The sequence below is a fragment of the Saimiri boliviensis genome, chromosome 7, assembly GCF_048565385.1.
Source record: "Saimiri boliviensis isolate mSaiBol1 chromosome 7, mSaiBol1.pri, whole genome shotgun sequence".
In the NCBI taxonomy this organism is placed as follows: Eukaryota; Metazoa; Chordata; class Mammalia; order Primates; family Cebidae; genus Saimiri; species Saimiri boliviensis.
The window spans coordinates 33,754,495-33,777,779 of record NC_133455.1 but is presented as its reverse complement, the minus strand read 5'-3'; the positions used below and the strand labels follow the sequence as shown (position 1 = coordinate 33,777,779).

General features: G+C 37.5%; 1 protein-coding gene across 26 annotated transcripts in view; it reads right to left on the bottom strand.

Moving 5' to 3' along the window:
* Window positions 1-23,285, bottom strand: part of ANKS1B (ankyrin repeat and sterile alpha motif domain containing 1B) — a 1,271,383-nt gene that overhangs the window by 428,812 nt on the left and 819,286 nt on the right. For 20 of the 26 annotated variants that reach the window (XM_039471669.2, XM_074402369.1, XM_074402368.1 and 17 more), the window contains one exon: window positions 15,374-15,480. In XM_039471669.2, coding sequence (XP_039327603.2) covers window positions 15,374-15,480 — 107 coding nt within the window. The other 6 variants (XM_074402374.1, XM_074402375.1, XM_074402376.1 and 3 more) reach the window with 3 other exon arrangements.

Sequence of the window (23,285 nt, the reverse complement as noted above, 5' to 3'; positions counted from 1 at the left end):
GCTGTTTCCATGCTCAGCCGCCTTTGCTGTCTGTCTGTGTGATGTGCACGTGTGTGCTGTCATCTGGGTGAGCCTATCTGGGCATAGTGATGGGTCATTAAGCTGTCTTTCCATATGGTGCATGTATAGCATCTGCAGCAGAGTTTCACGAGATAGGTAACACTTCTACTCAGAGGCATTACATGACCCCTAGGGTTGTCACCAGACCTGTAGCTCTTTTGCCCTTCCAATGCTGAATACATTTTGACATCTCACCATCTTTGTTCATTATTTCATTCAATGTTACGTCCTTCACCCCATTCTTCACTGCTTACATAAATCCACTCAAGCCCATTTGTCTCCAGAGAAGCTCACAGACTTCTCTTCCATCTCTACCATAATCAGCTCCTTCCTTCCTTCCTTCCTCCCTCCCTCTTTTCTTTTTTCTTTTCTTTTCCTTCTTTCTTTCTCTCTCTCTTTCTCTTTCTCTCTCTCTCCCTCCCTCCCTCTTTCTGTCCCTCCCTCCCTCAGTCTCTCTCTATTTTTCTGAAACAGGATCTTGCTTGGTTTCCCAAGCTAGAATGCAGTGGTGTGATGATCATAGTCCACTGCAGCCTTGAACTCTTGAGCTCAAGTTATTTATGCCTCAGCCTCTCAAGTAGTTGGGACTACAGGCCACCATGCTCAGCTAATTTTTGTTTGTTTGTTTTTCTTTCTTTCTTTCTTTTTTGTAGAGATAGGAGTCTCACTGTGTTGTCCAGACTGGTCTTGAACTCCTGGTCTCAAGCTATCCTCCTGATTCAGCCTTCCAAAGTACAGGGATTACAGATGTGAGCCACTGTGCCCAGCCAGTCATAGATTTCTAACACTAATTTCTCCTATAGTTACATTTTATGCTGTGAAAACACACTATTGACTTTTATTAACATTTGAATGTGATTTGCTATTTGCTGTTCAGTATGCTAGTCTTAGCTGCCTGAGTAGACTGCTGGATCTTTAAGCAGACCCTGTATTATGCCTCTTTGTAGTTTCTACCACATTTAGCACAGTTAGATGAGTATATAGGTACTCAATAGGTGTTCCCTTAGGATTGAATGGATAACTCTCTTGGGAATCCATTCAAAAGGATTTTCCTGAGAACTCCTTAACAAAGGCTTATCTACTTTCTGCTTTAGACTGTCAACACATGTTAAAGGATAAAAGATGCAGATTTAAAACACATAGATTTACATTTTAAAATGCTGTGGCATATTTGTTAATTCACTTCACAGTCTGAATGCAAGTTTAAGTTAGTTACCCTCAAGGACAAAACTACTAGACTTCTGAGTATTCAGATGGTCTCATAAAAGTCATCATAATGTTATCATTTACAGTGAAGGGAACATTTTGTAATAGGTGGGTGTCTTTGAGTATGTTTCCTAGGGAAAGTGCTAAATGCAATCTAGACCATGGAAGTCCCACAGTACTCTGCCAACAATCTGCACTATTTCAATGGCCACTTTGCCTGAAAGGCTCAGTTCTTTGAGTGTTCATGTAGTCGACTAATGAAAGTCTGTGGTGAGTAGGAGTTAATTAAGGTGACTAGCTTTTCAACATCCTTTAAAGTTATTTGATTTAAGTTTGCTGAGATAGGTGGGTTATGGATATTTCAATATTCCTAGAATAATGCATGTAAGCTTTTTCCTTGTATCCAATGTATTATGAGCATAAGAGCAATGAAGCCTTGTGCCTATTTCTCTGTTTCGCTGGTTAATCAGTAATTCTTATCTGGTGTGCCAGCTAAATGGAACAGGCACTCTTGTCACCATCATGATTCATTGCCTACTGAAAGCACAGAGGTAGCCTTAATCTAATTCTTAATGAAACCTTACAAACTAGGTATACTGTCTCCAATTTGCACATGAAAAACAGACATTTACGAAGGTTGAGGGACTAGCCCATGATCTCACACCAAGTAGGTAAAGAGGCCAGACCATGGAAGCAATTCTGTGCCTTAAAGTGCAGTTGTCTTTCTAATTCCTATGGAGCATGATTGTCTTTTCCATGCTGAATCTAATGATTACAAATCTCAAATGAGCCCTAAACATGGCCCTTCAATCCTACTCCATTCTCCTAGTAAATTCTCCTTCCCACTCTCTGAAGCAACTTTTTAATTACCTTCTCTATTCTTAAATCTTCCACATCCTCATAGCATTATTCACTAGAAAATAGAAACCATCAGAAGAAACATATTTCCATATGCTTAGTGCCTCATATACCAATCATGATGGTATCCACCTTCTCTGTCTTCTCTTCTGTTGTCACAGGAATGTCCCCATTAACGACCAACTCTCTACTTGGCTCTGGATCCCAGCCTCTCTCATCTTTATTCTTTCGATCTTTCTTTCTTTTCCAATATCAATACCTCTTTTTTCTACCTGATCGTTCCTTTTAGTAGCCAAACATGACTCCAGTCTCTCCTGTTTTTAAAAATTTCTCCTCTTGCCCCAAAAGTCACCCTTTAGGTAATAGTGTATTTCTGTACTCCCATTATCAGAAATTGTCAACTTCTTTTGACAGTTGTCTACTACTTCTATCCAATGCAATATGGCTCCTGTGGCTCTTATTTCACAGAATGTATTCTTGTTAAGTTCTCCAGGGGCCTCTGTGTGGCCAAATCCAGTGGCTAACTCTCGTTTCATTTCTTTTTTTTTTTTTCACCTTCAATGTTTAAGTTCCAGGGTATATGTACAGGATGTACAGGTTTGTTACACAGAAAAATGTATGCCTTGGTGGTGTGCTGCACAGATCAACCAGTCACCTAGGTATTAAGTCCAGCATCCCTTAGCTATTCTTCCTGATGCTCTCCCTCCACCAAACCCCACCCGTGACAGGTCCCACTATGTGTTGTTCCCCGCCAGGTGTCCATGTGTTCTCATAATTCAGCTCCCATTTATAAGTGAGAATGTGCAGAGCTTGGTTTTCTGTTTTTATGTTAGTTTGCTGAGGATAATGGCTTCTAGCTCAACCCATGTCCCTGTGGAGGACATGTTACCATACCTTTTTATGGCTGTATAGCATTTCATGGTGTATATGTACCACATTTTCCTTTTCCAGTCTATCATTGATGGACATTTGGTTGATTCTCATTTGATCTCTCATCAGCGTTCTACCCAACTGATTGATAACTTTCCCATGGAGAAAGCTTTCAGGGGAAAGATTATTCCACTTCTAAACACTTGGAGTTTGAGGGGTCAGTAGAATATATAGGAGGTAGAAAACTTTGCTTTTGTGGAGTATTGATGAAGTCACCTAAGGTGAAAGTGTGGAATGGGAAGAGAAGAGAGTCAAGGGCTAAGCCAGAGGGTACAGGCAGAAGCAGGGAGGGCTACAAAGAAGACAGAGAAGGTGGGAGGAAGTAACAGAGACAAGGCTAGAGGTCAAGGACAAAAAGTTGTCATAAAAAGAAAGAGTGGTCAGAATGAAAGGTCACAGAAAGATCAGGTAAATAAGGACTAGAAGAGTATATTGTCTTTGGCAATTAAGAGTTTATTGGTTGTCATCTATAAATAATTTTATAAATAATTTCAGAATGATGACAGAAGCTGATGGTATTAAGGCCTGACTATACTTTTCTGAAGAGCAAGCCAGCAAGTGTAAGCATTGTTTTCAGAGGCTTGGTTATGGAGGGAAGAAGAGTAAGTGGATAGTGTTTACAGCAGAATAAGAATTGAGGAGGGTTTTGAAAAGAAATCAGGTTATATCTGAGTTTACTCAGAGAGAGTAGAGAAGAAAGCTGCCCTAATATCACAGCATTATGCAAAAACTGCATATAAAAATATAATCGATTTCTTCTGCCTCTAAGATAATTGAGGTAGTAGATGTGTAAGAGTTTAAAAAACCATAAAGTACAATAAGAATTACCAGGAAGTCAATGGATTGCATTTTTTTAACTATATAACACACCCTTTACCCCACTCCCTGCAATAAGAACCTCGCTGCTATTTATTCAGTAGTTCTTAAATGATTGATTTGTTGTGGATGATCTTTTGCTTGCTTCCTTTTGAAATAGTGAGGGATTTCTGGAGTAAATGTTTGCCAGCCTGAATATTCCTATTTACTTGTTCTGGACTAGCAGATAACTGAATGGGCCATTTTGTTACACAGGCCTGATGAATGCTAAATGTTCAGCTCTATCTCTACAGGATTGCACCTTTCTGAAAAAAGTTTCTTTTGCCAAAGAAACTTGAGACACATTTGTTTCTAGGCCTCAAATTTCAAGACCTCCCTCCAAACTTTGGAATAACAAACCTAATTTTCTTTGCCAGGCTTCAAACTAGACATAGGCTTATAAACTTAAGATGTTCCATAATTCTTTCAATATGAATCCTAATTATCTTTGCTCCCTCTAAGAGAAGGTAAAAGTATAACAATGTGAAATCTAATTCTGTGGACTCAAGGGGCAGAAATCAGTGACCTGATATTCAGAGGCCTACATTATCCATTTCATTTTCTTACCTCTGTAATTCATAAGTAGAATTGCAAGGGCTCTTGTTCTTCAATACTATTTTAGATCATACACTCTCAAATGAATGGATAGTTCTCAATGCCTGTGATTTACTTGGTTCACACAGACTAGCATAGGTTGTCTTGAAATAAAGTCAGGGAGATGTATGAAATGACTTGTAAGGTATTGTTTCTGTGTCTTTCTAGCCTGAGTTTTCTTATGGATAAGAATCTATAGCCTTTTGTTATGACAGTTCATTACATCATAGAAAAAATTATCCTGAAAGACAGATCATGTCTTCCATGAACAGTGGTACTGTTTGATGTGGTGTCTCCTGCATGCATGAAATGACTCTCACTCGGAAGGTCTCATGGTCTGAGAACAAACTTGATCTGGAAATTCATCTGTATTTTTATAACCCTATGTATGGTGAAAAGATTTCCTTAGCCTAGACTGCCTAATCTCTGCATGAGGCCATTTTTTTTCTTCTGTCACCTCTCCTGTTGCTGCTTCTCAGAATCATCATCCATCCAAGATTAAAGAATATTTATGCTATTTTTGTTTTTCCAGGGCTCAGATCTTTCTCAGCTCACTCAGATATGCTGCCCCAGTATCTTTTATTAAAAACTTTTCCCTTTGGACTCAGATTGACCTGGGTTTAAATCTTGAGTGCTCTGGACCATATGTTTAGTTTTTCTATAACTAAGTTTTGCCCTTGTAAAACTGGAATAATACTACATACTTTGTAACATTTATGGGAGAGGTAAAGATAATGTATGTGAAAATCATATAACACGTTCTCGATCAACAATAGTTATATTATTAAACTGCCTATATTTCTTTCTTGCTATAAAATATGACTTGCCTAATCATCAATTTCCTTGGAGTGCTTCTATCAGGTAGTTACCAAGTATAAGGATGGAAACCAAACAAATATTTCTTGTAAGGGTGATTTATTTAGGTACCAGAAGAGGCTGCAAAATAAAATGGAAAGAGTGTAGGGCTAGAAAGGTAACAAGTTTCTGGTTCTGGTGTTGCCAGTTCTCATACTAAATAGCAGTGTTATCTGTATATGATGACTCATCTATGAAAAACTCTAAGTTATCAGAAAGGTTACGTTTATCATTGATGAAAGAGTAACATCAGATCCCTCAGGCATCTGGAATCTCTTGTAAACCTCACACAGACTGAATTTAATTCAATTAAGCAACTATTGAATGATCATTATGGACTGTGCTTGGCAATGTGAGGGATAATAAGCAAAGGCTACACATACATACACATTTATTGAGGACTGTTATGAGTTCAGTTGTGTCACTCCAAATGTATATGTTGAAGTTTTAACCCCTAGTATCTCAGGATGTGGCCTTATTTGGAGACAGGGTCTTTACAGGCATAATCAAGTTAAAATGAGGTCATTAGGGTGAGCCCAAATCAAATATGACTGTTGCATATTCGACATACACAGAGGAAAGAGAATTTGAAATATAAGGAGAAGGTGGCCATCTACAAGCCAAGGAGATAGGTCCAGAACAGCTCCTTCCCTTATAGCACTCAGAGGAACCAACCCTGCTGGCACTTTGGTCTCAGACTTCTGACCTCCATAACTGTGAGACAATAAATTTCTGTTGTTTCAGCCACCTAGTTTGTGGTACCTTGTTATGGCAGCCCTAGCAAACTGATATGCAGTACTAGTAACTGGGAAACTAACATTAAACGGGGCACTGTTCTTCACCTCAGGGGAAAGAGTTTGGTAAAGAAGCAGATACTTCAGTCTCATGTGATAAGCTTGCTCCAAGAGAGGTATGTACAGAGTGTCATGGGAGGTCACTGAAGGACAGTTGAGCATTACAAAGTTTTGTTTAAGGCTCCTCAGTAGGGACCTCTAAGCCAGGTTTTTAAAGGAGGAGTGCAAAGATGTGAGCAAGAAGCAAGGGTTCTGGGCAGAAAACAGTGTTTATATGAGGCAGCGTATGCAAAGGTGTGGATGTATGAGCAGGTGAGGCACTGTTGTAGAACTGTAAGTAATTCAACATGGCCAGAACTTAAGAGTGGTGAAAGATAAGGCTGGAGAGGTGAGCAAGTTCCAGGTCAGTAGGGGAAGACTCTCTACAGCCTGAGGAGTGCCTAGGACCTTGAGGTAGGTCTTCCGTGACTAGCAATCAGGAGGACATAGGCTATGTTAGGTAAGAGGAAAATTGTGAACGAAAATGAAGGTGTATATTTATTTGGCAGTGAGCATTCCAGTCTGGTTAAAGCAGACATCCTCTTGAGAAGTAGAGCAAGGAGGTATTAAGGTAAGAAGATAAAGTCCCTCAAAGGATCAGAAATATGACAAACTGGGAGTTCTCTGAGGGCAGGGCTAGTATCTCATTTAGTGCCTGCAGTATAGCAGTGGCTCAAGAAACAATTGCTGAATAAGTGAAAGGAGAAGTGGTGAAATTGTGTCCTTTTACTGAACTGAGCAGAGACTTTTAGGTTACAGAGGTTTGGTTTTCAAAGGTAGGCTCTGCTGGCAATTTTTTTTAACCTTGTTGAGTTTTATCCTCTTTATTTCTAATTATGAGTATAATAATACTGACAGTATTAGTGAGAATTATTTGGGATAATTTATATGGAACCATATAGAACTATGGGCATACTAATACTTAGTATGTGATAATTTATATGGAACTATAACTATATAGAATTATATGAAACTACATAGAATTATGGATATACTAATACTTACAGTATATGGTGAGAAGTATATGGGATAATTTATGTGGAAATATACAGAACTTAAAAATTCCATTTGATCAATATTTATTAAGAAGTTACTATATGCCAAGCCCTGTGCGAGGCTTTAGAAATAGAAAAATAAACAAGACTCAAACTCTGCCTCTAAAGAGTTTACTCTCTGTGGAGGGGATGGGGAAGCAGACATCTGAACAGATAAAAGCACTGCAATGTAATATTATAAGGACTAACATACTGTGGGTGCACAGAAAAGGGACAGTTATGCCAGCCAGACGGCAGGATAGTGTTGGGGAATACTTCCTGGAGGAAGTGATGCTTAAGCTGATTCATGAGCAATGATACACAATTAGGTGAAGAAGGAAGAAAAAGGAATTCCAAACAGAGGGAACAACAGGCTTGCTTTGCAGCTGTGTTTTTCTAATTCCTGTGCCTGTGCAATTCCCTTGCCGAAAATATACTCCAGTCTGCTTGGTTAAAGCAAAAACACCCTCCGTGGCTCTCATCAGACTCCTGAAGGCTGGATTGTGCTCTGAATAGCCTCAGCTATTGGCTGGGTTCTCTTTAAACTAAACAGGCCTTCAGAAACCCTTCATGTAGCCACCTGCCTGATTTCCTTACTCCCTTTCTCCTGCCTTCTTTCTTTTCTTTCTGTCGTTTCTCAGTATCTGCTTTCTTCCTCCTCCTTTCATTAAACATTTCCTGTGTCTACATGTGTAAACTACAGGCTGTACCTGGAGATGCAGAGATTAAAAGCATATATGTAACTAACTCTTGAGGAGCTCAAAATTGACAGTAGGGTCAGCAAGCGATGGCCCATTGACCAGATCTGCCTGTTTTTGTAAATAAAGTTTTATGGGAACATACCCACGCCCATTCATCTACGTACTGGCTATGGCTGCTTTCATGCTACAATAGCCGAGTTGTGTAGTTGCAATACAGACCATGTGGCTTGCAAAGCCTAAAATATTTACCATCTGGCCCTTTACAGAAAAAGTTTGCTGGCCCCTGTCCTAGTGTTTATATATGGCAGAAGTGGTGAGGATAGATGGACAAGTAAAGCGGTGATGTACCCCAGTAAGATACGTTTTTCAAAAGGGTACTACAGAAGGAGAGTTCCTAACCCATACTTGGAGGTTCAGAAAAGAGCTGAGAGCTAAAAAAAGTGACAAGTATGCTAAGAGCTAAAGGATAAAAAGGAGTTAAGAAAGAAAGGAAGATCATTCCTGGCAGAGAGAGTAACATGTGCAAAAGCCAGGCAATTAAAGAAAAAAAAAATGCAGTTCTCTATTGCAGAAAAGAGGAAGCAGTGAAAGACAAGGCAGGAAAATAAGTAAGGGCCAGGTCACTAAGGATCCTAAATATGAAAGCCATATTAAGGATTTTAGAAATGCCCTATATTCTTCCATAGGTAATTGAGAACCTCTGAAGGATTTTAAGCAGAGCAGTGCTAATGCAAATGTGTGCTCTAGAAAGATCATGCTGGCTGCAGGATAGTTAACATTTATTGGGCATTTATTCTATGCCAGGTCTGTGCTAAATTCTCTTTGCATTTGGAAATGTTTATTGAGTAGCGGGACAGCACTGGGAACCAGGTAGAAAGAGGTGAGACATGCAGAACAGATATGGATCTATGAGACCCAGGGATCTCCCTAAGGGATGGGAAGGTGTAGACCACCACCCTTATCTGGAGGCATGAGGAGAAGGAGAGCAGGTGTAATTGCAAAGGAGAGTATGATGTCATGGAACACAAATGAGGAGTAAATAATAAGAAGGAGTGGATAGTGAAAATCAGATATCGAAAAGAGAGCAAAGAGAAAAAAAGTAAAAAAACAAGTAGGGAGTGGGGAACTGGTAAGAAGCAGATCACAGCTGACTTCAAAGAGAACAATTTCAACAGAAAAGTTGAGACACAGGCTGGATTATAGGGTTAAGGAAGTGGTTCGAAGTGAGAAAATGGAGGTCACTGCCACTGAACGCTTGTTTGAAAGATTTGTCTCTTTAAGGAAAACTAGAAATATGACTGTGGCTGGAATTCTTAAAATTAGGCTGTAATTCAGCAGCTTTGGTAACTCTTCAGATTCATGAAGTAAATTTCTCATCTCAAATATCTGGTCATTTGAAGTAATACTGGAGATCAAATTATGCAAATATGCTGCATGACCAAATTAAAGGCCTATTCATGTGAGCATTAGTTAGTAATGGGTGTTATATTATATACTGCATTATTAGAAAATGGAGCAGCATATTTTAGTGCTTAAAATTTAATCAGAGTAACTTCCAGAAGGAAGAAAAGACTCCTTTTTAACATAAGATTTGAATAATTTTTTTTTCTGAAAGCCATTCTTCCAAGATAGTCACCCCTGCATATGTCCTCATTTTGACTTACTGCTGCACAAGCAATCAGTATTCGTGCAAGGCTAATGGGATATACAAGAACAATTAGTAGCTCTGCCAGCAACAATATTGTACTTGCCTCTTTAAAGAGCTCAAAATATTAAATAACAATCAAAAAGAACATTTCTTCTAGATCCCTCATTAGATTGATTTTACAGATGAGTAAACTGAATTATAGAGAAACAAGATAATGGAAATGAGAAGTCTTACTTTATTTCTATCTCACACCACTGTGAGGCTGTGCCTATTGTATTTGTAATTAAGCTGTTGTCCAGATAAAGTCAAACCCTCTTGGCTTTGACTTTTAGATACCAACAGATTTTTAAATGCTGGCAGTTGAAAAGGTTGTGTTTTTTTTTTTTTCTTTCAAAAGTGGGTTTGAAACTATTGGCCTAAATGATTTTAGAAAACTATAGCTGTACTTTTAACATAAGGCCACCCACTCAACTCTGGGCCTAGCCTGTTTGAGAAATAAGGCACAGGGAAATAGGCAGGTATTTTTCTCTTGTATCTTTAAATCTTGGTAAGTTCAGAAAATTTTCCTAACCGATTTTGGAACAAGAAATTATCATGGGAGGGGGGGTTGATTGGTCTCACACTTTAGGGATAATTTATTTTTCTACTTCACAAGTTTAACTTCTTACTTGGATCACAATATGCTACTAAGGTACTTAAAAGGTCATTTTTTCAGGCCAACTGCAAATGATATTTTCATTATAGAAAAGTTATGTAAAAGTGGAAAAAAGATGTAAGTCTATTAATGTGTAAAATGTACCACAGCAATGGGAAAAAAGTTTTAATTAAATATGTATAAGCTCTATCTTGTGCAAATATTTTGTTCAAATGGATGACCCCAAGAGCTCTGTGGCTCCACTTCAGTGTCTAATAGGCACTACTCACTTTGACCTTCAGCAAGTCCTTTATGAATGCTGTCCACCCAAGTGTACAGAAATGCCAATTCATGTAGGGCTATCAGTATTACTGTTACTTCTTATTCTGTAAAGGCTGCATTTTAACAATTTAATAAGAGTCAAAGCATTCCAAGTCAACCTAGATGACAATTGCTAGAAACACAGGAGATGCTTTAAAAAAATGAGTCGGTAATAATTTCATTCTTCCCCATTTTGATTAGAGTTTACAAATATAACTGTCAGCTAGTTATCATGGTGAGGTTATGATTCAGTCCTCCTCCAAGTAATATAAAATCCTTAATACAGTCTTCAGACTATGAATCTACCATAACACGGCCAATGTTTTGATATCATCAGTATCTTCATCTTCTTTTATTTCATGCTATGACAGACATTACCTCTTCTATTATCTACTGTAATTTGTTGCTGACAAACCAATTGCTAGTAAATTCATATGTTGAGTGATGGTGATTATGTGAAGAATGAGGGGCAAGATCCCTGTGGTGAGGTGTGTGTGCACCTACGTGTGCATGAAGAAACGTGTATGTGTGTGATATGCATGCAACTAATACAGGTCTGAGGGAAATACTGTACTCTCCTTGAGGGTAAGGATCATGTCTTATTCACTGTTACATCCCTAGTACTTAACACTGTCCCTGGCACGTAAATGATGTCTAAGGAGTGTTTGTTGCATGAATGAGTGAAGGTACTAATGTTCCATGTTCCCATTGGCAGAATAAGGCTTCCAGTTTTAAAATGAGACTGGAGGTCCACCTACAACAATCTGTCGTGCTTTCGGTTTTTACAGGCTGATTTCTATGCACACAGCATTATGCTGGGAGTTATGAGGAAGGCAAGGAAACTGAACACACAAAACTTGGACTTGAGAAGCTTCCAGTCTAATTGGGAAGACAAGATACATACAAGTGGAAAACTTAACTCCTATTTCTAGAGAGAGAATAATGGCATGCCAAATTTATTTTTTTCATATCAAACATAACACTGTGTGAGTTCAGGAAAAAAGAGGCTGTTATGGACTGCAGTCATTAAGGAAAGCTACCTGAACGAGGCAGGAATTGAGTTATACCCTTGAGGATAAAAGACAGAGGGGAAGGAAAGGAAATGTCTGTCCAGGAGGAGTGGGTAGAGAGTTCAGATGAACAGTTATTAAGATAAGAATAGATCATTTGGAATTTAAAATTTAGGAATCAGTCATTAGACTTTGAAAAACACATATGATGGTAGAGACAAATATAATGAGGAAGTAAATAAGCATGCGTATTTTTGCAGAGTAATCACTTCATACCTAAGCTCCTTGGTGAAAAAAAAATGTGGAAACTTAGACACATTCTGTATGTTGCAAATTCAGGGGAGGTGAGTGAAATGTCAGAGGGCATGGCAGCATTCCCAGAGGTGAGTATCAGGTAGGCTTCGCCAAGCAGGAGGGAGGTGGTGATATTTGACTTCTGAGGGGATAAACAGGAAGGGTGGGATCTGGGCAGATTTTAAGACAAAAGATTCTGTTGTGAAGGGCTTTTGGTTTAAACACAGATATGACTTTCCTAAAGTCTCAGGTAACATGATGTACCTTTTTAACTATTCTTTGATTGTACCAATTTCTACTTATTTTACATTTTTAAGGACACAGAAGGATCTAAACTGGGGGCACAACTATTTTACAAACCAAAATGAAAACCAAAATGAAATACATAAAGGAAAAGTTTAAAATTTGGACCTTAAGATATGGGGAAAAAATTCAAACATCTGTAAAATCGACGACAAATATTAGTCTGAAGGAGAGGCAATAATTGACAAATATTTAAAAACAATTGTAGGGAGAGGCGTGGGTAGCCCACGCCTCTAATCCCAGTACTTTGGGAGGTCGAGGTGGGTGGATCGTTTGAGGTCAGGAGTTCTAGACCAGCCTGGCCGACGTGGTGAAACCCCATCTCTACTAAAAACACAAAAATTAGCTGGGTGTGGTGGTGCACACCTGTAATCCCAGCTACTCGGGGGGCTGAGGCAAGAGAATCGCTGGAACTAGAAAGATGGAGGCTGCAGTGAGCCAAGATCACGCCACTGCATTCTAAGCTGGGTAACAGAGTAAGACTTCATCTCAAAACCCCCCCAAAACTAAAAACAATTGGGGTCTTAGACATTGGTGATAATAGTCTTTATTAAAGATAATTATAGCCATGGCGATAAATCATCCACATATTGTGTTTATATGTGGAAGTATGTATGTAGAACGGATTTAGCAAATAATTTTTAAAGCTTTCAATAAATACTTTAAGTTACTTATATGAACACTTTAAGTTCACATTCATTAATGGATTCTTGATTGAATAAAAAATTAACTCCTGAAAATGTTTCCTAAATATTTGCATGCATATATGCATGGATGCACTATGATGTTTCAACCAACATTAATTACATCCTTTTGATTTCTACTGTCTTGTTCAAAAAAGCTAATGAGACCTGCACTACATCATAGTTAATAGGAGTGTGGTGCTTGTTGCTTAGGCAACAGGAGGAATAAATGCAGGTCAGAATGTGCTTCAAGAAAAACAAAAGCTAGAATATGATACTGAGTAAAGACTAAGCAAGTCTAATGGATTTTTCACCACACTAAAGGAATATGTTTCTTACAGTGAGCCAAACATATTCATGTATTTAACTAAGTTTGTAATTACATAAATTAGATTATGGAGATCAATAAATAATTTTTATAAAGGTAGAAATTAATCACTATGATTCTAGTTGCAAATAAATGGTGTATAACAGCATATAAAGCACTAATTGATGATACCACTTCATGATTTGCTTCATTTTCCTAATTAATTAACTCCTCTAAATGGCAATTCAAAGTTTTTTTAAAAAGATAATTCTGTCTCATGAAGAAAGTATTTGATTGGCCCATCTAAATTAGTATTATTTTCTAGAAAATTATACAGAATATTTCAAATTAAACAAGTAAAGAATATATTCTATGATTAGACCTTGGTTACATCACATATGTCCAGGATTTTGCCTTCCAGATAAATTTTGCAGTGCTTATACATGATTCATTCATGAATAATTTTTACGATCACTCTTCAAATGCTTATTTGAAAACTGTTTGATTAACCTTTCAGTTTGAGGCTTTCAAAAAGGTATTATATTTGCTCATACGTGTTTAACATTCAGAGGAAAAATAAGCTGAATTAAAGTCTTTCAGAGTGGCCAAATGATCCAGGAAATCCAAAGACCTAACTTCTCATGGGACTAGAATAAATTTGGACAAGGGTTTCAGGGGAAAAAATGAGAAACCCTATTTCAAGTAGACATAGGGAGAAATAATTAAGATATTTAAATATACAGTAAACACAAATAATAATGAAAAGACTTCAATTCTGTTTGATTCTTTAATTCTTAATGCCATCTATTTAATGCCCTAAGTCTGTCCTAAATCTCCTCAGTGTTCTAAGACTTTCACAGCAATTGAAGAACTTCCACTTTTTTTCATTTCAATGCCCACAGTATCTTGTCTATATAACCAGTGACAGTACTTAAGGACACAGAAGGATCTAAACTAAAGAAAACAAGAAAAATCACAGTAGCTGCATATTTCAGTATTAAAAAATCCAACAAATCACTCATAAAGCATTCTGTACATACAATTACTTAGAGCTCATATATCTTCCTATATTTTTGTCTTTTTATTTTTAAAAACTCGTGGGCATACATACTTTTGGAGAAGGAGAAGTTGAATAATGTTAATAATCTTCAAATCTATAATACTCAAGTCAACCTCAGAGAAAAATAATCTGAGATAGAAATAAAAAAATCTAACCAGCTCTCACTGTTGTGTTATCGTTTCTGGTACTAGTAAGCTGCAGGTGTCAGCCCTATTATTTTATTTAGGAAGGGTTGTTACTTATTTCTACAAGTCATTTGTGTGCTGCATGCCTGTGTTATGTAGGTCTCTCTAAATTTAGGGATCACTGATATGTGTGATGGGTACTTAAAAGCAAGGAAAGGTAATAAAGCTGTGACGTAGCTTAACGAGGAGAACTGATGAGCACTGGGGGAGGTATGGAAACGATTAGAAAGCTGAATTTTTGGTCTGCACAGTTCCCCATCCTCCTTCCTCACCTATATGCAAAACAGTGGAAAGTTAGCATATGCCAGGTTTAGACTGCATGTAGATCAGTATTCAGAAGTACGTGATTATACTTAGTCTACAAACCTCTTTCTAAATATTGACAGCTAAATGACCAAAGTGTTTATTTTCCACCTAAAGTAATAAACAATACTTCATCACTCTTCAATCAGCATGTGGAAGTGAACGCTCTCCAAAACTGACCATCTGAAGCAGTTTGCTAATGAACTGAAGGTTGTCCACATGATTTAAACTGCTTATTGAACAGTTATCAGGAAAAGAAATGATCTTCACACCGTAAACATGACAAATTGTCTCATTAACCACTAAATGGTGGTGCTCAAGTGAAATAATATAAGAATCAAGAATTAGCTGAAGAGTAATACAATCTGAGTATTCTAAGATCACAAATTTATAAAATAAACATACAAAGAATGACAGGAAGAATATCAATATTAATCTTCTTTCACTGCCTATAAATAGCACTCTCACCAGTTCATTCATATAACACATATGTATATGGCTACATATAGATCTCATTTTTTATCAAGAGTCCATATGTACACAGTAAGTTCAGTCCTAAGGGCATCCAATTTTCCGATGCAGTTACATATATAAATCTGACCGATTTTGGTGCAAATCAGGCTGCCTCTGAGCCATGTAAGACACATAAGAAGCAAAGACAGACAAAAGGCAGCTCCGTGGACACAGAGAGCGTCTTACCATAAACTGCACATTGTCAAATCCATTAGCCATCAGGTGGTTCTCGTACTGAGGTAGCCCAATGCTTTCCAACCATTGTCCCACTGTTTGGACAGGGCATCTGGGTCCTGTAAGAGGATGAAGAGGGAAGCGTTTAAGCAGGGAGTAGCCGTCCACGGGGTAATAGCGGTAGTCCTGGGCTGAGAGGTGGCATTGCCACATCATGCCCCTGGGAAAGTTGCTATCAAAGGAGCCCGCCAGCTTGACAGATTAATGTTCTCAGCGAGAGAGCAAAGTCAGAAGTAAAACATAGTTTGCCAGGCAGGCTGTGGAGTATGACTTGATCCTAGCTCCACATTTCTTACATATTAATCTTTACTACCGACCAGTACGTCATACAGCCCCCAAAACCAGGCAGCAGAAGAAGGCATATCAAGCTGTCAGCTTGGGCTGGTCTGCGTTCTATGTGATTGTTGGAGTACTCCACAATGAGAATGCACGGCCGGCAGCCAGAATTCTTTTTTATCAAGTACTCCTACACTCATCAGTATGCAGCTCCATGCTCCTTGCTCCCCCTCGCTCGCTCCCCTTCATTACCCAGCCCAGGCTACACCTCGCATTTTCAATAATAGCCATCAGATAAGGCAGATTTTTTTTGTCTGCAAGCTGTAAGCCTGCTGCTGCTGCTTCCTCCTACACACCCATCCAAGCGTCAATCTTGAATGATGAGAGCAGTCAAAACAAATGCAGAAAATAGCAAGATTCAAAAGCAAACCAAAGTACTTAAATCTGAATTGAATCTTCATACTGGTTATACGTTACAGAGCTATTTGTTGTGGAATTTTACGTTTCAAAAGAACCAGGAAATGCGAAGCTTGAACTATAGCTTATAACAGAGCTCACGACAGGTTCCCTTTCTCCTTTTCCTTTCTTTCCTGTCTTTTCTTCTTTTTTTAAAATGCAGCACAGATAAATGCTTCTGATCTAAAGCTTTGCAGTGTTTGGAGAGTAAGTATTCTGTTTCTTTACCATGCTATCGCAAAATGAGCCTCTCAGATATATATATATATATATATATATATATATATATATATATATATATATATTTTCTTTTTTGAAATACTGCAACAAACTGCATCGCAATCTTGAAGTCAAGATAATTTATTTCTTGTTTGCTTGGCTTCTTCCAAACAAAAGTATTATTAGGCACAAGAAATCCTTTTCCCCTCTGATATTTATAACCCAATCTACCGGGGTTACCATTCTAAATTAGCTATAAAGGTAACATTAACTGTGTAGATTTTTTTTAAATAAAAAAGATGAGTTCTAACCCAAAATAATTCAAGAATAACAGATGTAAATGTGTGAGTTTTACTGAATGGCAGATAGACTGAGTAATTTATTTAATAATTGAGAGAAACCAGGGATTAAGAATAGAACCCACAGGACTAGATCATCAGAAAAATAGACTCTAAAGCTTGCAGAAAGGTTAGTCTAACCTCTTTCCTAACGTAGGCATCGCTGGCTACAATGTTCCTAGAAGATTATCTTCCAACTTCTACTTGAATACTGCCTGTAACAGAGCTCTTACTAATTCTCACGAAACCTCAATGTATTAGAAAGATATTTCACTTCCTACCTTGCTTCTACTCACTGCTCCAGCTCTGCCTTTGGAGAAGAACAGATTGGAACAGTGCCTCTTCCATAAAGAGCTTTAAAATTTAAAGATAACTCTCTCATCCCCCCAGAGCAGCCACCTGGCACATAGTAAGTGCCTAATACGAATTTATTGAATAAATGAAACATCGCTTTTCTTTTTTTCTCAAATTTCATCTTTCTCTGCTTCCTTTATCTTTTTAAGGGCATTGTCAACTTTCCTGGCACTCAGACATTAAACCTCAAAACATCTTCTGCTCCTCTTTCACTGCTGACATCAGTCCCCAAGTTCTATCATCCCTCTTCCCAGTGTGATCCATTCCCATTATTCTATTTCCTGTTTCATATTTACAGAACTGCTGCCTACATTGATTTTGTTCTCGTAGTTCTGGCCCACCTAGTCTAGAGGAAGAATGACTTCTGTATTGGTCTTTCTACCTCTAATATTTAAAAAATCAATTTTATGCATGGTGTCAGAATAATCCCTTTAAGACACAGTTTTGATTACTACTCCCTATTTCAAAACCCTTCTGTGGTTTTCTGTTATCTTCAAAATCAACTCCCAACTCCTCTGAGGACATTTTGGGGTCTTCATGATTGACTGCAGATCATCTAACTTGATTTTCCCCTTTCCACTGCTCTAGCCAGGCAGGATTACTTACTGGTATCTAAAGGCAGCCTGTAATGTGCTTTGGCTGGTTTTATTATGTCCTCACATTTCTGTCAATTTGTTGGCTTTGAATCAGATGCTATTTCCTTTATGAAATCTCTTCTAATCTTCTCTAACAGGAATAAATCTTTTTCTTCTCTGTCTTAAATGGCATTTTTAGACCCTCTATTGTAACAGATATTTTCTGCCTTCAATTTTAGTAATTTGTGTCTGACTTACTTCTTGAAAGCAGGGAATATGCTTTGCTAATATTGCACATAGTGAAGATTCAGTACATAGCTGGTAAACAAAATAATGTAATTTCACAGTCCAAAGTACAAAAAATTCTTCTATTTTCAAATTCAAAAAAAATGTTTTAACTCTATCCAAAGTCTCTAAATTATTTATTTAAAAGAAGATAACTTGTGTTTTAAACAGAATTTTCAGATCTGGCTTTTAGCTCATCTCCTCATCCTCTTTTTGAATAAGCAGCCCTGGGTAGACTGTATTGTACTTGATTATGTTTTGTTGCTGGTTGGTCCTGGATTTTTAAGGAAGATCAACGAGTGTGTGGTAGTTTATGAATCAATTTTAATAGATTTCAGTTGCTCAACATTACCTGTAGGAGAAGCTGGAAACAACATAGTATTTGTCCCTGGCCAGCTCTAAAGCTGTTACAAAGTGGAAGAATAGGAAAATCTCAATTATTGCTTCTCCTAGGATCACAGCCACAGTGCTCCTCCTGGTCATTTTAAATTATAATTAGTTGAATATGCTACATGGAAATTGAGCAAACATGACAATAACTTTTTGGCTTGGCAAGGCATATGCTGATTGGCCAGCTCTTCAAATCTGTTTCATCATCTCTTAAAATGCAAACCAGGGCCAAATGCCTGGCAGAGCACCATACACATCCTACTTATTAAACCAACTTTGTAAGTAAATGCATGAATAACTAAATGAATAAATGATATTGGAATGGCTTTCTTGAGATTCTCATTTCTTAATAGAGAGAGAAGGAAAGAGGGAGAGGCGAGAAAGAGTATGTGTGTGCACAGACATAGAGATTGGACTAATAGGCATTGTAGACTCAGAAGAGGGGAGGGTGAGAGAAGGGTGAGGGACAGGAAATTACATAGTGGGTCCAGTGTACACTACTTGGGTGTTGGGCACATTAAAAGCCCAGACCTCACCACTATGTATATATCCACGTAACAAATCTGTACTTGTACCCCTTAGATCAATAAAAATAAAAATTATATATTAGAAAAGAGAGTATATATGTGGTCGAAATTATTTCAAGGTTCAGACTGCTATATAAGAACACAACTCAGAGAAAATACTGGTTATGAACTGCTTTACAAAATTTATATAGACTGCCTGAGTTTTATTCTTGTAGTTGTTTAATCATTCAATTTTATTCAATAATTTTTACATGTTGACAAAATGTTATAATATGGAGGAAGTGAGCTAGGAGAGGATAGGGTAGAGGGAGGCATAAAAGAGAAGAAAGTAGGAAAAAAGAGACCCTGAGTCATGTTGTTTGTTTGTGGTTTTGCTGAAGCATTTTCTTATCAGTCAAACCTCTAAAAGAATCCTGGTTCAGTTCTGAAGATCATTCTGTAATAGTGTTTAAATATATTACTCTCTTAACCTAAAACACTATTATGGAGTTTTAAAATTCTTAAAGCATAAAAACACACTAATTAGGCAGGAACCTTTATTCAACTAGAATGTCTTTAAGTCCCAAAAGTGAGACAAGAGGAGGGAAAGAATAAACTGACCATTATTCAGGGCTGCCATGTCCTAGGCAGCATGGTGTGAATTATTGTCCCCATTTACCATAAGGAAACTGAAGCTCAGAGTATGTCATGAAAACAGGAGTTTTCTTTGGCACAGTCTTTTCAAAAAATAATTCTATGAATTTTACTCCCATAATGGCAGTGTGAAGAGCTCCACAGGTCCAAGCCCCAGCCAAAAAACTTAACTGTTGAAAATTATAAACAATCAAAAAACCACATACAATCAAAAACCAAAAACAATACCAATGAAAACCAGCCATCAAAGTCTTTGCAAAGTGTCCTAAGAGCATATAATGAAAAAATATTTATTCCAAAAGCAGACACTAAAACTTGGCAAGAACAGAGCTTCTGAGATTCTGTAGCACTTGAGCCATGGCTGCCCTTGGGCCCCTACTTCTCCTGCAACTCATCTCCATAGAAGCTCCACTTTGGTTGGGTGTGTCCAAGAGAAGGGGGCTCCCCTTCTCCTCAAATCTCAACCAAGCAATATGGGATCTCATCAAAAGGAGCAGGCCAGCATTTCCAATTTCCTCTAAATCTAAATTTTAGAGGTTCAATTCCTGGTGAGTGTGGCTGAGAGGTCAGGGGCTCCCTTCTTCTATCCAGACCCCATTCATAGAGTAGAAAGTTTATCCCAGCTGGGTCAGGCCAAAAATATTGGGATCTTGACTGCTCTCAGCTGCTCACATATAGGGTAGAGGTTCCATGCTCAGAAAGGTAAACTAAGAAGACCAGAGGCTATCATTTCTGCCCCTTACCTGGAAGAGTGGCTCAAAGATTTTGCTTAAAGAGAGAGTCAGTTTATAAGAACAGAAAGCTCTAAAGCTTTTCTCCAAGGGGTTGACTTATTTCTTTGTTTTCAAGTTTTATTTTGAATTTAGGGAGTATATGTGCAGGTTTGCCACCTGGGCATATTGCATAATGCTAAGGTTTGGGGCATGAATGATCCCATCACCCAGGTACTGAGCACAGTACCCAATAGTTAGTTTTTTATCCCTGTCCCCCTCTATTCTTGTCTACTCCAGTAATCCCCACTTTCTACTGAGGTCTTCTTTATGTCCACAAATACCCAATATTTAGCTACCATTTATAAGTGAGAACACACAGTATTTGGTTTTCTGTTCCTGCATTAATTCCCTTAGAATAATTGTCTCCAGCTGCATCTATGTTGCTGCAAAGGATATAATTTTTTCTTTTTTATGGATACATAGTATTCCATGGTGTATATATATATATATATATATATATATATATATATACATATATATATGCCATGTTTTCTTTATCCAATCCACCACTTGTGAGTACCCAGGCTGATGCCATGTCTTTGTTACCATGAATAGTGCTGCAATGAACATATGAGCACAGATATCTTTTTGGTAGAATGATTTATTTTCTTTTGGATATAGACCCAGTAATGGGATTGCTGGGTCAAATGGTAGTTTGTTTTAAATTCTTTGAGAAATCTCTGAACTACTTTCCACAGAGGCTGAACTAACTGACATTCCCACAAACAGTTTATAAGCATCTCCTTTTTTCTGCAGCCTTGGCAGCAGCTATTATGCCTCTTAGTAATAGCTATTTTGGCTGGTGTGAAATCGTATCTCATTGTGGTTTTGATTTGCATTTCTCTGATGATCAGTGACATTGAGCATTGTTTCACATGTTTGTTGGCCACTTGTATGTCTTCTTTTGAGAAGTGTCTGTTCATGTCTTTTGCCCATTTTTAATGTAGTTATTTATTTTTGCTTGTTCAATTATTTAAGTTCCTTATAGATTCTGGGTATTAGACCTTTGTTGGATGCATAGTTTGCAAATATTTTCTCCCATTTTGTAGGTTGCCTGTTTACTCTGTTGATAGTTTCTTTTGCTCTGCAGAAGCTTTTTAGTTTAATTAAGTCCCACTCATCAATTTTTGTTTTTGTTGCAATTGCTTTTGAGGATTTAGCAATAAATTCTTCCCCAAGGCCAATGTCCAAAATGGTGTTTTCTAAGTTTTCTTCTAGGATTCTTATAGTTTGAGGTCTTCTATTTAAATCTTGAATCCATCTTGAAGTAATTTTCCTATATAGTGAAAGGTAGGGGTCCAGTTTCATTCTCCTGTATATGGTTAGCCAGCTATCCCAGCACCATTTGTTGCATAGGGAGTCCTTTTCCCATTGCTTATTTTTGTTGGTTTGTCAAATATCAGATGGCTGTAGGTGTGTGGCTTTATATCTGGGTTCCCTATTCTCTTCCATTGGTCTATGTGTCTTGTTTTTACCAGTACCATGCTATTTTGATTATTGTAGCTTTATAGTATAGTTTGAAGTCAGGTAATGTGATGCCTCTGGCTTTGTTCTTTTTGTTTAGAATTGCTTTGGCTATTTGGGCTCTTTTTGATTCAACATGAATTTTGGAAAATTTTCTTCTAGTTTTGCGAAAACTGATGTTGGTAGTTTGATAGGAATAGCATTGAATCTATAGATTGTCGTGGGAAATATGACCATTTTAACCATATTAATTCTTTCAATCCATGAGCACTCTGTGTCAAATAAACTCAGTTCCACAAACAAATGGAACTTTTTGTTTGTTTGTGGAACTGAATTTATTTGACACAGAGTGTGAGGAAGTTTAAGCCTAGTGTGTTATCAAAATCAGCGGAGGTTACACAGTGGCTCATTTCTGTAATCCCAGCAATTTGGGAGGCCAAGGTGAGAGGATCGCTTGAGTTTGAGACAAGCTTGGGCAACATAGCAAGACCTCCATCTCTATAAACAATTAAAAAGTAGCCAGAGATGATGGCATGTGCCTATTGTCCCAGCTACTTAGGAGGCTGAGATGGGAGGACCTCAAGGTTGCAGTGAGCTATAACTGCACCACTGCACTTCATCCTGGGTGACAGAGCAAGACCCTGTCTCTAAAAAAACAAAACAAAACAAAAAATCCCCCGAAAAACCCAACGGAGATACTAAAAAGTGGCTAATAGCTACAATAGGGAAATAAGCGAAATGGTAGGTTAGCTAGTTTTAGAGAAACAGAGAAAGACAGTTAAGAAGACCTCTCATGAGGAAAACAACAACAACAACAACAGCAACTTCAAATACTAGCTTCAAAAATTCCTCCTTCCCAAATTTAATTGGAGCAGACTCTGGAGCAATTTATAGCTCAGAAATTGTCAAAAACAATAGAGCAATCAGCAGGCAATTACTGGATTCTAATATCTGGATGTGATATCAAATGAGACAGACAACAGAAAGATTAGGAAAAGAGACAAAGAGAGCCCTGCTATAACCACTGCCATCCCAAAACTGTGCACATGGCCAAGGCTACATCCTTGAGAGGATAAATACAATGTAATGCATCCATACAATTGAATATTACTTGACAATAAAAATAAATGAAGTGCTCTGATATATGCTGCAAAATGCATAAACCTTGAAAACATCATGCCAAGTGAAAAAAAAGCTAGTTATAAAATACCATATATTGTGTAATTCTGTATAAATAGAAGGTCAATAACAGACAAATCTATAAAGACAGAATATAGATTAGGGGTTTACTAGGGCTGGAGAAGGGAACTGCAGCAAGTGACTATTAATGGATTTAGGGTGATGAAAATATTTTAAAATAGTGATGATGGTTGCACAACTCTGTGAATATACTAAAAACAACTGAATTGTACCTTTTAATTGGTTACTTAGATTATATACATGTATTATAAGTAGTATATCAGTAGATTTAAAATTATCGATTAATGATATAAAATAACAATAAAAACAAGTCAAAATTTCTTTAAATTTACAAGAACAAAATTCACATACATAATTGTATATAAGTATACATT